Source organism: Magnolia sinica, chromosome 15 (assembly GCF_029962835.1).
Source record: "Magnolia sinica isolate HGM2019 chromosome 15, MsV1, whole genome shotgun sequence".
NCBI classification, from domain to species: domain Eukaryota; kingdom Viridiplantae; phylum Streptophyta; class Magnoliopsida; order Magnoliales; family Magnoliaceae; genus Magnolia; species Magnolia sinica.
Window position 1 is genome coordinate 1,238,255 of NC_080587.1, and position 13,104 is coordinate 1,251,358.

Below are 13,104 nucleotides of genomic sequence, written 5' to 3' on the forward strand. Positions count from 1 at the left end.
TGAAAAATGCCGATGAGAACAACATAAGTAAGAAATGCACACTATGTGATCCTTTGAGAGGCCTAAGAAAAGGACCAACAATGGTCCACGAAAATATTGAATTCTATTAGTAACTTAATAGGAATTGGATAGTTTCCTTGGAAAATTGCTGGAGCATGAAGATATATTTAAATAAAACTAAGTATCAATTATTAACTATTTAATCTCAGCTACATGTATTTGCAGATAAGGTTGATGGTTTGGATCATTGAACTAAAGCCACTAGATAAATGGTTTGCATCATTGAACTATGTGTTTACACTTTTCCTTGCGCATCCACATATGCAAGCTAGTGAGACATCACCACATGTCGACACTATATATTAATGATGAACGAAATTCTACTCATGCCTTGAGTATATCCTTTAGTGATGTGTCACCTGCCAAAAGCGAAATGATACGAAGTCCTACGTATGTCTACAGATAAGATATTGAGACAAATGACAGTCCACAAAAATGGGAAGACTTTCCAGAGATAATTGGTACTCATGTGGTGATTAAGAAGATTTGAGAAGTAGATTATTTTTAAAACGGAAGGAAATCAAAGGAAACGTGAGGAATACGGGTTAAGTAAGATTGATATCAAAACATCCAAAAAGTATGCAGTGAAAGTCTCCCATAATTGTCAAGGATCCTAGATCGGCTAGGAAACCTATTGAGGGTTTACCACCTCTCAAGCTATATAGGGAGTATGCAATGAAGAGCTTGAGGCCCTTCACAATGCAACGCTACTTATCTTTGTCTAATTCCTTCATTTATTTATGTATGGCCATGTTGAAGAAACGTTTAGAGTTTAGGATGGTTTAGGTCGTTATTGTCCAATGTTATTATTATAGTATGCCTAGCGGTAGTATAAATATCCATGACCTACTATCATCGTATACCCAATCAGTTAAGTTTTACTTGAAAAATCATATCTTGCTGACCATATGCTCTGATTGTATGTCCATATAGGTGATCGTAAATACTTAATCATTTATTTATTTTTTCGTTTAGCTTTTATTTTTTTAACTAATTATGTTGAGGTTCCATTATAAATTAATAAAATCAGCATTCTAACCTTTAGTTTTATTTTTTTTCATCCATTAATCTACTATTGAGAAGCACATGGCTAGAAATTTGAAAAAAAAGTCTTTAACGAAACTCAAAAGTTTCCATTCAAAATGAGTAACCCTCTCCTTCTAAATTGCATAATCACTACAACTATGAGTGACTGAGTAAGCGGTCCATCTTCACATATTTGATCTTAATCAGTAGATCTCAACACCTAAGATTGCAAGTGTTCAATCAAACTTTGGATCCTTACTCTTGCTCCGGTGGTAGACTTTTAGGAGTTTCAACACCTGATCAAGGGTTCAAGTATCCATAAGTGTTGAAATCCCACTAAGGCGTGAGTGTGTATGCGTGTGTAAAAATAAATAAATAAAAATCGGACTCAAGTCGGGTATGGCTCTTGCACTCCCACACTATCCTTATTCCACACGTTTGACTGAATTAAGGCCTTTGTTAACACATGTGGCCTAGTTTTGATTAAATAACACATTGTGGACCCCACATGATATAGTTTGCCGGTTACAATAGTTCCGATTCATGTCCACCTACTAATCTGGCCCATATTAGGATTGGATCAGTTGTTAATTTGATTAAGGACTGAAATTAATATCGAATGTTACATATGAAATCATGAATGCATAGTGATGAATTCATCTTATTGTATGATGCAATCGTTTGCATGATAACATTTATGCATGGGAAAGTATCATTTGTAGTGATTCGTATCATTCATGCATGGATTAAAAAAGAATAATGCAATATATTAGATTACATCTAGGGTAATGATTACATGGGTCGATCTGAGGTGTAGTCGAGGTCTATTGGGACACGTGGACGGCTGATCCGGACTGTAATATAGGTCCAATATAAATATTATAGCCTTTAAAAAATAAAAATAAAAAACCTTCACTTTCCAATAAATGAATGGATGGTTAGGATGATATGATGAAACTGATACTTTATACGCATAAAGGACTAAAGAATCCATGATAGTGCATGATGATTGGAATTGTATTTTATACAAACGATCTTGGCTGTCTATCTTATCAGCTACTGATCGGATGTTAAAATGCTCCAATCGGTTTGATTTCTTCACAGTATCCCATGAAATGTATGCTATGCCTGCTGGACCGTCCTGATCTTATGATGGGATGCCAGGTGTCGACTCACATTCTGCTTTATCGAAATTGATACGGTGCATTGGAATAGTATTGTAAACCTTGAATTGCTTAAGCTCGAGGGAATGATTTTGTTTGCCTTTGTAATAAAAAAAAACTTGGCAATTTAAGCTGCGTTTGGATGCTCAATCGAATTGAATTGCAATTACAAAGTTTAGTAGCAAATCCAATTCCAAAGTTAAACACATGGATTTGTATCTAAGGGTTAGTTTTCATTGTGAATTAATTGAATTATTGAGATTGGTTCCAATTCAACATCCAAACAGGCCCTCAAATCTTGCAGTTAGATATTTTTGGACATTATACAACTCATATGGATCCCATTAGATGGATGGTCTGGATCACCTCAACATCATCACCATCTAAACGGTTGCTAGGGTTAAGGTTTTTCCAATGAACGGACCTGATTCCGCGATTGATTCAGCTATACATGGGAATGGACCGCCAATCAATTTGCTCGCAATGGACGTACCACATTGAATCAATCTAATCTACCTAAATTCTACATTATCTTAATAAATAATTAAATAAAAGTCGGGATGTCAGATAGAATCATGACCGCACGTGGTCGGGTCACCCCGGCGCAATGTAGACCAGATCAGGATATGTTGTATGCACTGATTTCTATATTTATTTCAGTGGTATCCAATGCATATATATTTTAAATTATACTGTTCAGCAAATCAGCATTGCTAATATCATATTAATCTTTTTGAGTTTGCTAAACCCACACGCATGTACAAAGCAGCCCATGTACAGGCCTCTATATTTGCCAGCATGGCACGTGTGCATCTGATCCGAGCCATCCATCAGATGGGCCCTGACGTATGGATGCTCTAGAATAAGAATCAGGATGGCCCACTAATAATATGGGCTACAATATTGGAAAGTGATTTTCATCTGTCCATTTCTTTTGTAAAAATCGGGCCACCTGATGAGTGGACTGGAATAATCTTTTTAATCCAGACTAGTTAATATATGACGCTGTTACACATGCAGTGGCATGTAGATGGCCTGGATTGTACACACGTGTGGACAGTAAAACTTTAATTAAAAGCAAAAAGGGATTTGTTACAAACATGAGCTCATGAAAGTGATGAAACGCGATGGAAGTGTCAATTTAATTATGAGAAGAGAAATGCTAAGTTCGTCCGCGGGCTTATATGTCTGAAGAGATTACACATGTGAGATATCCAGGCCATTGATCAGGTGGGGCCCTCAGTGAGAATGTCCTATCCAAAAAATCAAGTTTTCATACACCTCAAGTGTGCCACGCGTGTTGGAAAAATGGGAGGCTAGAAAGGAAAGAAAGACCAACTATCGATCTTCAAGTACACGTGTGGCCTGGATAACGAGTACACCATCCCAATTTTTGGGCCACCGTATGCTCAAGATGGGTCCATCCTGATAAATGGCTCAGATCTTGCACACGTGTGCTATATTGGAGTCGCCTCTCCAATCTACCCTAATGTAGGGTTAAAAGCAGGTTGATAATGATAGAAGTGAGTTTATTAATTATTAAATTAAATTAACTAATTGAAGTGAGTTTTGCTAATTCCACGAGCTGTGATAACCCTACCCAACCGCACGCATGCATACGTGCAAAATAGAACACGTGTGTGAGATCCGAGCTTTCGGTCTTGTTGTAAATAATTTTTACATATGTTACTTCAAAAATCAAATAGTTTCACTCCTCAGGTGGGCCACATCGTACAAAGTAAAGTGAAAATTGACAACAATTTTGTAACCGTCCATTTATTTAGTATTTTCTGGTCCACCTCTATGAAAAATATTCTTATTATTATGCAAGAAGTTTTAAAAATCTGTAGGACACATGATGAAGTGCTCAGATCTCACACACGTATTTCATATTGGCATGTCCACCTGCGTGTGTATGGGAGGGTTGCTACACTCGTGTGGGAATTAGCAAACCTCAGGTGGAATAATAGGTCCGACCGAATTAAAGGGAAAAGCAAAGGTGGGCTGAATTTTAAAAATAAAAATGAAAAAAACTTGGTACACTTACGGCGCATGATTATCCGTACTCATGCACACAGCCTATGTACACGTGTCATCATTAGGATGGGGTATAATCCAAAGATTATACTAATTGGACGTTTCAAACTGTTTGATTGGAAATCCTCGATGATCAAAATGAAAAACATCCAACGGTCCAGATTAAAAAACAACACGTGGTTTAATTGACGGCTATGAACTAAAATCTTCTAATAATTTAAAGTCTATCTATCTGGGGCCACATTTTGGACGGACTGGATTGACTGAAATGTACGCCACATGTACAGGCGATGTGCACACATATTGATCATCACCATCCAGCAGTTCTTAGCCATTTCATTTGAATGATTAGTCAAATGTGGGACCGGTAGATCGAGGCTTAGAAAACGCAGGTTGTGTTTCCCACCGTCCGTTGCCTTCTTGATACACTAACAACCATTGATCTTTCTTCTCTAACTGCCCATCTAGTTGCCACCGGCCGGATGGTAGATCGATCTCATTTCTGCGCCCAGTGGCTCCCCTTAACCAATGGCTCAGATCTGACATAAACACTTATATTGAATCTATCTTTTCGCGCTCAAGTTCAAGGAAGATCCAAACCATTCATTGCAATTGCCTCATCATGCGTGGACCGTATATTAAAATTAATATAATTCATTTATGAACGATCCTGATATGATATATATACTGTTGTCGGGCCAAACAAAAAACCAAAAGCTATAGAGAAAAAGGTTAAAGAGATTTACATAATTTGTCAACATACATAGTTTATAAGATAATATATTTTTTTAAAAACGAGAAAAATCAAAAAATACAAACAGCACTTCTCTCTCCAACTCTTAAATATCTAAGTCAGAAGAAGACGTATTATTTATAAATGTACTCCTATGTAAACAACCCACCTCATAATAAGAAATTAGGCTTCATTGTACACTTAAAAGAAGAGAGGAATGCCAAATGCATATACATTTCATGTATATACATCGTATCTCAACAATAAAAATACCAATAGTCCACATTGAAAAGCCCTTGTATATAGTTTCCGGTCATTGCGATTTTTGGGTCATAAGCAATCTATAAGACCCATGCAAATATTTCATGTCATTGAACCATGGTTCCAATTATTCAAATTAAAAACTAACCAATCTCAAGTCTGGCTTTTAATCACATATAGATATTTTTTTGTAAGTACATCAGCTCACACACTTAAACCCTTGATCTCAGTGCTGAAACGCGATTCATGAAAATAGACCCACCTGGCATGGATAGTTTGGCTGTCCTAAGTATCATTATTTTTCTCAAAGGGGGTGATTGATAGATGCACATGCCCCATTGATGAATGCACCCTTTTATTTCTACTTTCGGTGACACAATGGAACAATGGTTCCATATAGGTGAATGATCCCATCAAATGTGATGGTTGCCCAACTTTCTATAGCCCAAATATCTCACCAAGGGAAGATCCTAGCCACTTGATCAATTACCCATGTTTTGGTTCTTGTTATCAATCCATTAGAAAATATCTATATATTTGGCAATTGGATCGATGTCATTATCTGAACATGGAGCATCGGAAAATTGAACATTAGTTGAATGGTTTGGACCGTCGAGCACATGCTTCAAATTTGGGGCAGAGATGGGGACCACATGCTCATGGCAATGCAAATTGTAATTGTAATATTGAGCTACACTCAATGAGGCTAGATCTATCTACCACTCTTACTCACCCACCTGTAGTTCACCTCATGTGTGAATGTTATTCCGGGCCTGTTTGATTTTCCATGGTGCATGTAAATTACAGGTAAATAAGTAATTGTTACTTTTTCACTTGTTTGAAAATGGATTAGTAATTCTACTAAAAAAAAGAAAAAGTCAAAAAATGTTGACTTAAATTTGTGGGCCTACCATAATGTATGTGATATATATGTGTCGTCCATTTGTTTTATTAGAACATTTTAGGGTATAAACCAAAAAATGAGGCACACCTAATGCCCAATTGACCCATGTTAGAGGAAACAATGACCTCAATTTATACATATTTGAAAGTTAATTCTTTTACTAGGCCCACATTGAGGTTTATTCACCGTCTAATCCGTTCATAGAGTCACATAGATATGGATAAAGGAAAACCATAAATATAAGCTTGATCTAAAACTTCTAAGGGCCCCGAGAAGTTTTTAATGGTAGTCGTTTGATTCTCACAATTTCATGTGGTGTAGTCCACTTGAGCTTTGGATCTGCCTCATTTCTTGGGCTCATGCCCTAAATTTAGTTGCCATAACGAATGACCGATGTGGATAAGCCACAGACATTATGGTGGGCTCCACATTTCTTTTGCAAATTTCTCAATTTGAGTGTTTAAAAAGTAACCTGTCAAGTCAACATTGGGAAAGATGCAGTAATTACCTTGGTAAATAATGATTACTCATTTACAAGATAGTTACAGTTGAGCAAACCGGCCTTCAACGTGTGGGGCCCACTACATATAGAATCTAACCCGTGTATCAAGTGAGTCCTACTATAATGATGGGATGCCCTGAAAATAAGATCTATATAATTAGTAGGTCCGCCGCACCATTGAAAACAATGGATGCCTACCCAACAATTCCACAATTCACATGGTGGACCACATGATGGTTCGATAGGGCATTCCATTTCCTTAGTGGGGTGACCCTCTCGGACTGACTGAATTCCATGAAAGTGCCCCTACAAGCAACATTGTAGAGTACTATCATGGTTGGAGAGGATTCAACCACCTCCTCATTAAGCCCATTTATATCAAATCCTGACCATCCATTTCATAAATCACTTCTTGAATAGGGGTGCAAATAGTTAGTTTGGGACTCAAGCACCCACCTTTCTATTAATGAGCCATGGATTCCGTGTCTATTAATACATAGATTCCACCTAGGTCACGTCCAAATAAGTTGGCCAAGGTCGGATTTAGCACCCAAAAAGAGGATGCTGACCCTGCCTATGGCTAAGTAGACTAGATATGAGTGAGGTCTAAGTTTGATTGGTCTAATTTCTAGCACCTATTTATTATATTATAGACTAAATGTTAGGTACTTTGATATATGCTTTGTTTAGGTACTTGCATGAATCCAACCAAACTTTAGGTTTTGGTTAGGTAATGTAATCCAAAATTAATTTTGAATTATTTTAAAAAGATTGCAAATCACGTACAGGTTGATTTCATGGTAAGTGTTATGCAGTGTATTTTTATTTACAAAATATATTATAAAATAGAGAATATTTATTTATTTTAAATTTTTGTGATTGAAAATGCACTACATGACACTTACTATGCAAGTGGCCTGTAAGTGATTAATTTTCTTTTAAAATAGTGTGGACTCATCATCTTCACTTTTAGTGTTAATGCATAGTTGTCCAGACTGTTCAAGTTGTGGGTCTCATTTTGCATGGAGTATATATGTAGAATCATATTGATCAATCACCGTTCAATTAATGACTATTGAATGGATGCTTAGAAGTAAAATAGTGAGCAGTCCATATTTAAAATTAAAAAAATCAATAATAGTAATATTTATCTTTTTAATGCAAATTTTCAGTGATGCTCCATCCTCAAGTTAGGGCAGCTTGGGAGGTCCTAACTGCAATGGCATGCGATTGGTTGATATATATATATATATATATATATATATATATATAGACACACACACACACACATACCATAGTCAGTTTTCACCACAGTGGGTACTTGAAATCATGACCTTGTGTTGAAATTCTTGTGAGTTTCTCACCGATAGAGCTGTACATGAGTTAAACCAAGTCGAGCTTGATACAGCTCCGCTCGGCTTGGCCGGCAGTTAACCCCAGCTCGAACTCGGTTCGGTTAGCAGCTCTGGCCAGTTCGAGCCCAATTTAAGCTTGTGAGACATTTTTTCAAACACATATAATGCATCTTCAATCTCTCATAAAATGCAGAGCAGTAACAACACCTTACATGTATTTTATCAAATACTCAGCAAGTAGCATAAAAAAACAAAATATAAAGGTAGATCCATAGTATAAAGTTTTTTTTTATAGTGATTTATTTCGTATCCATTCCTTCCTTGCCACCAGTAGATTTTGCAAGGAATGTACGCATCTGAAACAACACTTCGTCAAGCCATTTCATCAAACACTTGGCGAGCAGCTTCAAGATAAAAATTAGACAAGCTTTAAATTTTTTTGAGTTTCAAAAACCATCTCTACTCGATCGGAATATCCAATTTCAAGCCAAGCCAAGTTGAGTCGAGCGAGCTGACAGAGCTAACTCGACTCGTGTACAGCTCTACCCACCGGGGCATGAGTAAGGAAGAGCTGCCACCATCTTTTAAATAATATAAGAGTCTAGCAATTTAGTAACTTACCTTAATGCAAAGAATTCCATGTCTAGATTGGATTTGTGTTGACTCATGACCCTTTTTCTAATCCGAACATTATCTCATTTAAAGTTAGATTCACGTCAACTTTAATTGAATTGATCATAGCTCAATTACATATTTTCAATTATAATGAAACCCAACTAGTCCAAATTCAAATCCAAACTCATCTATCACAAGTAGATATCAATAGAGCCATCCATCTAGGCAATGGAAAGAGTGGGCCCACTAGATAACAATCAATCCACTCATCATGTTGAGCCAGTTTGTTGAATCAAATCACTGGCTATCTAATGATATTGGCAGATTAACCCGCCTAACGAGCCGATCAGACCGATTTTCGCACCATCTGATCTTTACAGTGTGGACCACCTTATGAACAGCTTGGATGTTGCATCAGGTGAGCAAGTTGGAGGGAAAGAATGAGTTGCATGTGGCCACATATCTTTACTTCTCAAGTCACATTCTTTCATTCCCATAAGTAGGAAAAAGGGGTGTTTCTATCAATATGAGTGGGTGTGAAATGTGAAGTAGAAAAGCTATTGGGTGTAGAAACAGACAAGCAATTCTGGTTTTCTTTTGTCAAGAGGTAGAGAGACAGGTTAGCATTTCAAGCTGCAGCAACTCCTACAAAGGAGTGAAAAACTCTCTCTCCACCCACACGAGTGGTTTTTGAGTCCCCACAGAGAGAGAGAGAGAGAGAGAGAGAGAGAGAGAATCAGTCTCAAAGTAAGCAATCTCTGACTCCAGTAAAAGCAAGAGGGGAAAGAGAGTGTGAGAGAGAGAGAGAGAGGCGTGTGGGTTTCTCTCTTCTCTTTCTTTTATGTATCTTCGCTGGGGGTTGTTTATGTTCTGTTTCTCCTCAAACTTCTCTTCAAGAAGAGAAGCTCACATTCAAAATCCCATCTTTTCTTTTCATTGAAACCATTTCTCTTCATATTCTAAGAGAAACCCACAAAGAAAAAAGGCCAAAACTACTGTTTTCTCATCAAAATCTCACCTTTCTAAGCTTGTGACAGGTTTCAGAAGAGAGAAACTCAAAAACCTTTTTTTTTTTTCTTTTTTCATTTCAATCTCCAAAAATCTCCTTTAGAAGAAAACCCATAGTTGGGTTTCTTGAGTTTTCCAGTCAAAACCAATTTCAGCTCCAAAGACTCTTTTTTACAACTAGTTTTACAAGAAAATCACAATCTCTCCCTTTTTCCACTCTGTAACTGGTTTTAGAAGAAAACCCCATTTGGGATTTGACATTTTTTGCAGCTCTCTCCCCATACCTTTGCTATCTAGGATTTTGGAGGAAATGAATCTGCAACAGCTACAATCTGCTGTCTGTCACAGGGGTGATGAAGAAAGAATCACGAAGTACGCAGGTGTTAGTTTTCTTACTCCTGCAAATCCTGCTAGCTTGGGGCTTTTGAGCTCTTCCCCAGGGAAAGATTGGAGCTTTCAGGCCATTGATGGGAGGGGTAGAATGGGGAATGAAGGTGGGGGTGGAGAGTATCTTGGTAATGAGAAGAATGGGATGGAGGTGGGCCCAGCTGTGGAGGAAGAGGGTGAGAGTATAGCAGCAGGGAGAGAGTCTAAGCTCTGTGCAAGAGGCCATTGGAGGCCAGCTGAAGATGCCAAGCTCAAAGAGCTTGTATCTCAATATGGCCCTCAGAACTGGAATCTGATTGCTGAGAAGCTTGAAGGAAGATCAGGTAATCTATAAAAGGAAAAAAGAAGATAATCTAATCTCTCTCTCTCTCTCTCTCTCTCTCTCTCTCTCTCTCTCGTGTGTTTCTTTTCTTCTTCTTTTTTTTCTTTGAATTTCATGTAAGAAAAAAGATCCAAGAAGTGTGATTTGATTCATAGAATAATTCTTTGGTTTGATGATATTTTTGCTTCTTTTTTATTTAATAATAATTTTTGGACAGAAAATTCTAAAAAAGGAAAAAAGATGTGAAAATGTGATCAGATAAAAGAGAAATGGATTGGTATACTTAAATCCCATTGAAATCATGCTTTTCTTTTTCCTTTTTTTTTTTTTTTAAAATTTCATTGCTACAATAAAAACCCAATAATAAATTTCTGAGACCCAACCGAAAAAAGATATATTGGATTTGATTCATGGAATTTGTTCTTTGGTTTGATTTTTTTTTTCCTTGCTCAATGTGAAAATCTGATCAGATAGGAGATATGCATTGATATATTTAAAATCATGCTTAGGAGATAATCAGATAGTCTTTTTTTCTTTTCTTTTTTACCATGGTCTATTTGAATCTCTTTAGCATGACAAACACCCAATAAAGTAATTTTTGAAATGGATTGGGATTCATGGAATCTGATTTTATTTTATTTTTTCTGTGGATGTTTCAGGGAAGAGCTGTAGGCTAAGATGGTTTAACCAGCTAGATCCAAGGATCAACAGAAGAGCTTTTAGTGAGGAAGAGGAAGATAGGCTTTTGGCAGCTCATAGGCTGTATGGGAACAAGTGGGCCATGATATCTAGGCTGTTCCCTGGTAGGACTGATAATGGAGTGAAGAACCATTGGCATGTGATCATGGCCAGAAAGCAAAGGGAGCAATCAAGTGGTTATAGGAGGAGGAAGCCTTCTTCTAGGGTGGCCCACCATCAGAGGGTAGAGATGAACAGTAACAATGCATGTAGTGAATCAACCATCACAAGCACTAGAGATGAGTCTGCATCTACATGCACTAATCTGTCCCTCAGTTCATCCTCAGGCAGGATTTTTCATGGGGGCTTTGCCAGATTTAGTCCTCCCCAACAGCAACATTCCTTTGAATCTCTCTTAGGTATGATTGCTTATCCTCTTTTTCAAAAATCCTTTTAGTTCTTTTCTATGGTTGGATGAGTGATTATTGCCCCATTTCAAATTTTTATTTTTTGAGTTCTATGGTTGGATGAGTGATTATTTTTCTTTTAGGAACAATTTCTCCTGAGAACCCTTTAAGAACTCATCCCATATGCAATCTAGGCCATACAGATCCTTCATCTAGCTTGGATGAAGGGTCTTGCAAAAAACTAGTCTGTTTTGAAACTCAGGTGGGCCTCTGGTAGAAATCAAGGCTAAGTGTCCCCTCCCATTTTGTTCCTTTTCTGTAACCCACCTGATTTTGGGTTGGGCTGCATCTGATGGATGGGATCATTGCACCTGTCTGTCTTTCCATTTATTTTCTGCCCATGATGAGGATTTTTATTTATTTTTTAAATCTTCTCTTATGTTTGGATGAATCATTTGCTCATGGAATTTCTATTGGTTACAGGTTCTGATGAAAAGGTGGTAGCATTAATAAATGGATCTAATCACAAGTTTGATGAGTCTGAGAATGGTTTCTACAATGGTGGCCCACCTGTGATGATGGTGGGTGTGGATCAATCAGGCTATTCAGATTCTTCAAACTCTGAAGTTTCAGCAGCAGAATCAGTGGCTAACATCAGAAATAGGCCCCATGTGTATGGAGGAAGTGATCATGGAAGAGAGAAGATGAGCTTGCCTTTCATTGATTTCCTTGGAGTTGGGGCCACATAGAGATAGAGGTGTTTTCCATTGAAATTTTCCTTGAGTCCTCGTGTACATGTATTCCAAAAAAAAAAAAAAAATGATAAGTAGAAAAAGAAAGGACAAAATGGGGAAAAGGTTTTTGAAATTTTTGTTCATCTCAGCTAAAGCAACATGGGTTGCTTTCTTCTTCTTTTTTTTTTCTTTTTCTTTTCTTTCTTTTTCTGAAATAATCCTAAAGTCTCTTTTGCTTGGCCTTTGTTATTCTCTTTTAGTGCTCAAATACCTAACTTACCTTCTTTAGTGAGGTAGTTGTATTTCATGAAATTCTATGCTAATGCAATGGAAGGACCATATCTCTATAATCACATTGATCATTTAATCCTAACCATCCAATTGGTCCTCAAATGGAGGGCTAGTGGTTCAAATTTCAAGGCAAAATCAGATGGTTAGCATCATTTTCTCGATGTAATTTTTGAGTTACTCTCCATAATCAATTATCCATGCACCGTTCCATGTCTCTAAATTCAGATTGATCATATTATCCTAACCATCCAATTGATGGACATTAAATGGAGGGTTATAGTAAAATAGCCAGTGGTCCAAAATGCGACGATTAATATCACCATCTCGACGCGAAATTTGGGTTATGCTTCATCAGCAATTGTGCATGCATTATGTAGCTATCAAATTCCTATGTTGGTTGTCTCATTTTGGAGTGGTTATATTGAAAAATCTACATCCCTGATAACCCATGAATACATAAGCAATGTTGACATGTAGTTGGTGATTAAGGTGGATGATTGCAACATTTTGTATTAAATGTATTTGTACTAGCACTTTTTACCCAGATAAAATGATGGTCCGTCTCGATGTGTTTTGTCCTTATCGTACAGCTAAGATATCGATACAAGTTGATGATCCATC

General features: G+C 37.2%; 1 protein-coding gene across 1 annotated transcript; it reads left to right on the forward strand.

The window, feature by feature from the left end:
- Positions 1-9,292: 9,292 nt before the first annotated feature.
- Positions 9,293-12,542, forward strand: LOC131227425 (transcription factor CSA-like). Its single transcript, XM_058223229.1, has 3 exons — positions 9,293-10,374; positions 11,033-11,470; positions 11,942-12,542. Exons 1-3 carry the CDS (start codon positions 9,975-9,977, stop codon positions 12,205-12,207), a joined length of 1,104 nt encoding a protein of 367 aa, XP_058079212.1. The 5' UTR covers positions 9,293-9,974; the 3' UTR covers positions 12,208-12,542.
- Positions 12,543-13,104: the final 562 nt, after the last annotated feature.

Excerpts from the sequence above, each read along its gene's own strand:
- LOC131227425 (XM_058223229.1), top strand. The coding sequence starts at position 9,975 with ATGAATCTGCAACAGCTACAATCTGCTGTCTGTCACAGGGGTGATGAA. Across the intron at positions 10,375-11,032 it reads GAAGCTTGAAGGAAGATCAG|GGAAGAGCTGTAGGCTAAGA; the intron begins GTAATCTATAAA and ends TGGATGTTTCAG. Across the intron at positions 11,471-11,941 it reads TTCCTTTGAATCTCTCTTAG|GTTCTGATGAAAAGGTGGTA; the intron begins GTATGATTGCTT and ends TATTGGTTACAG.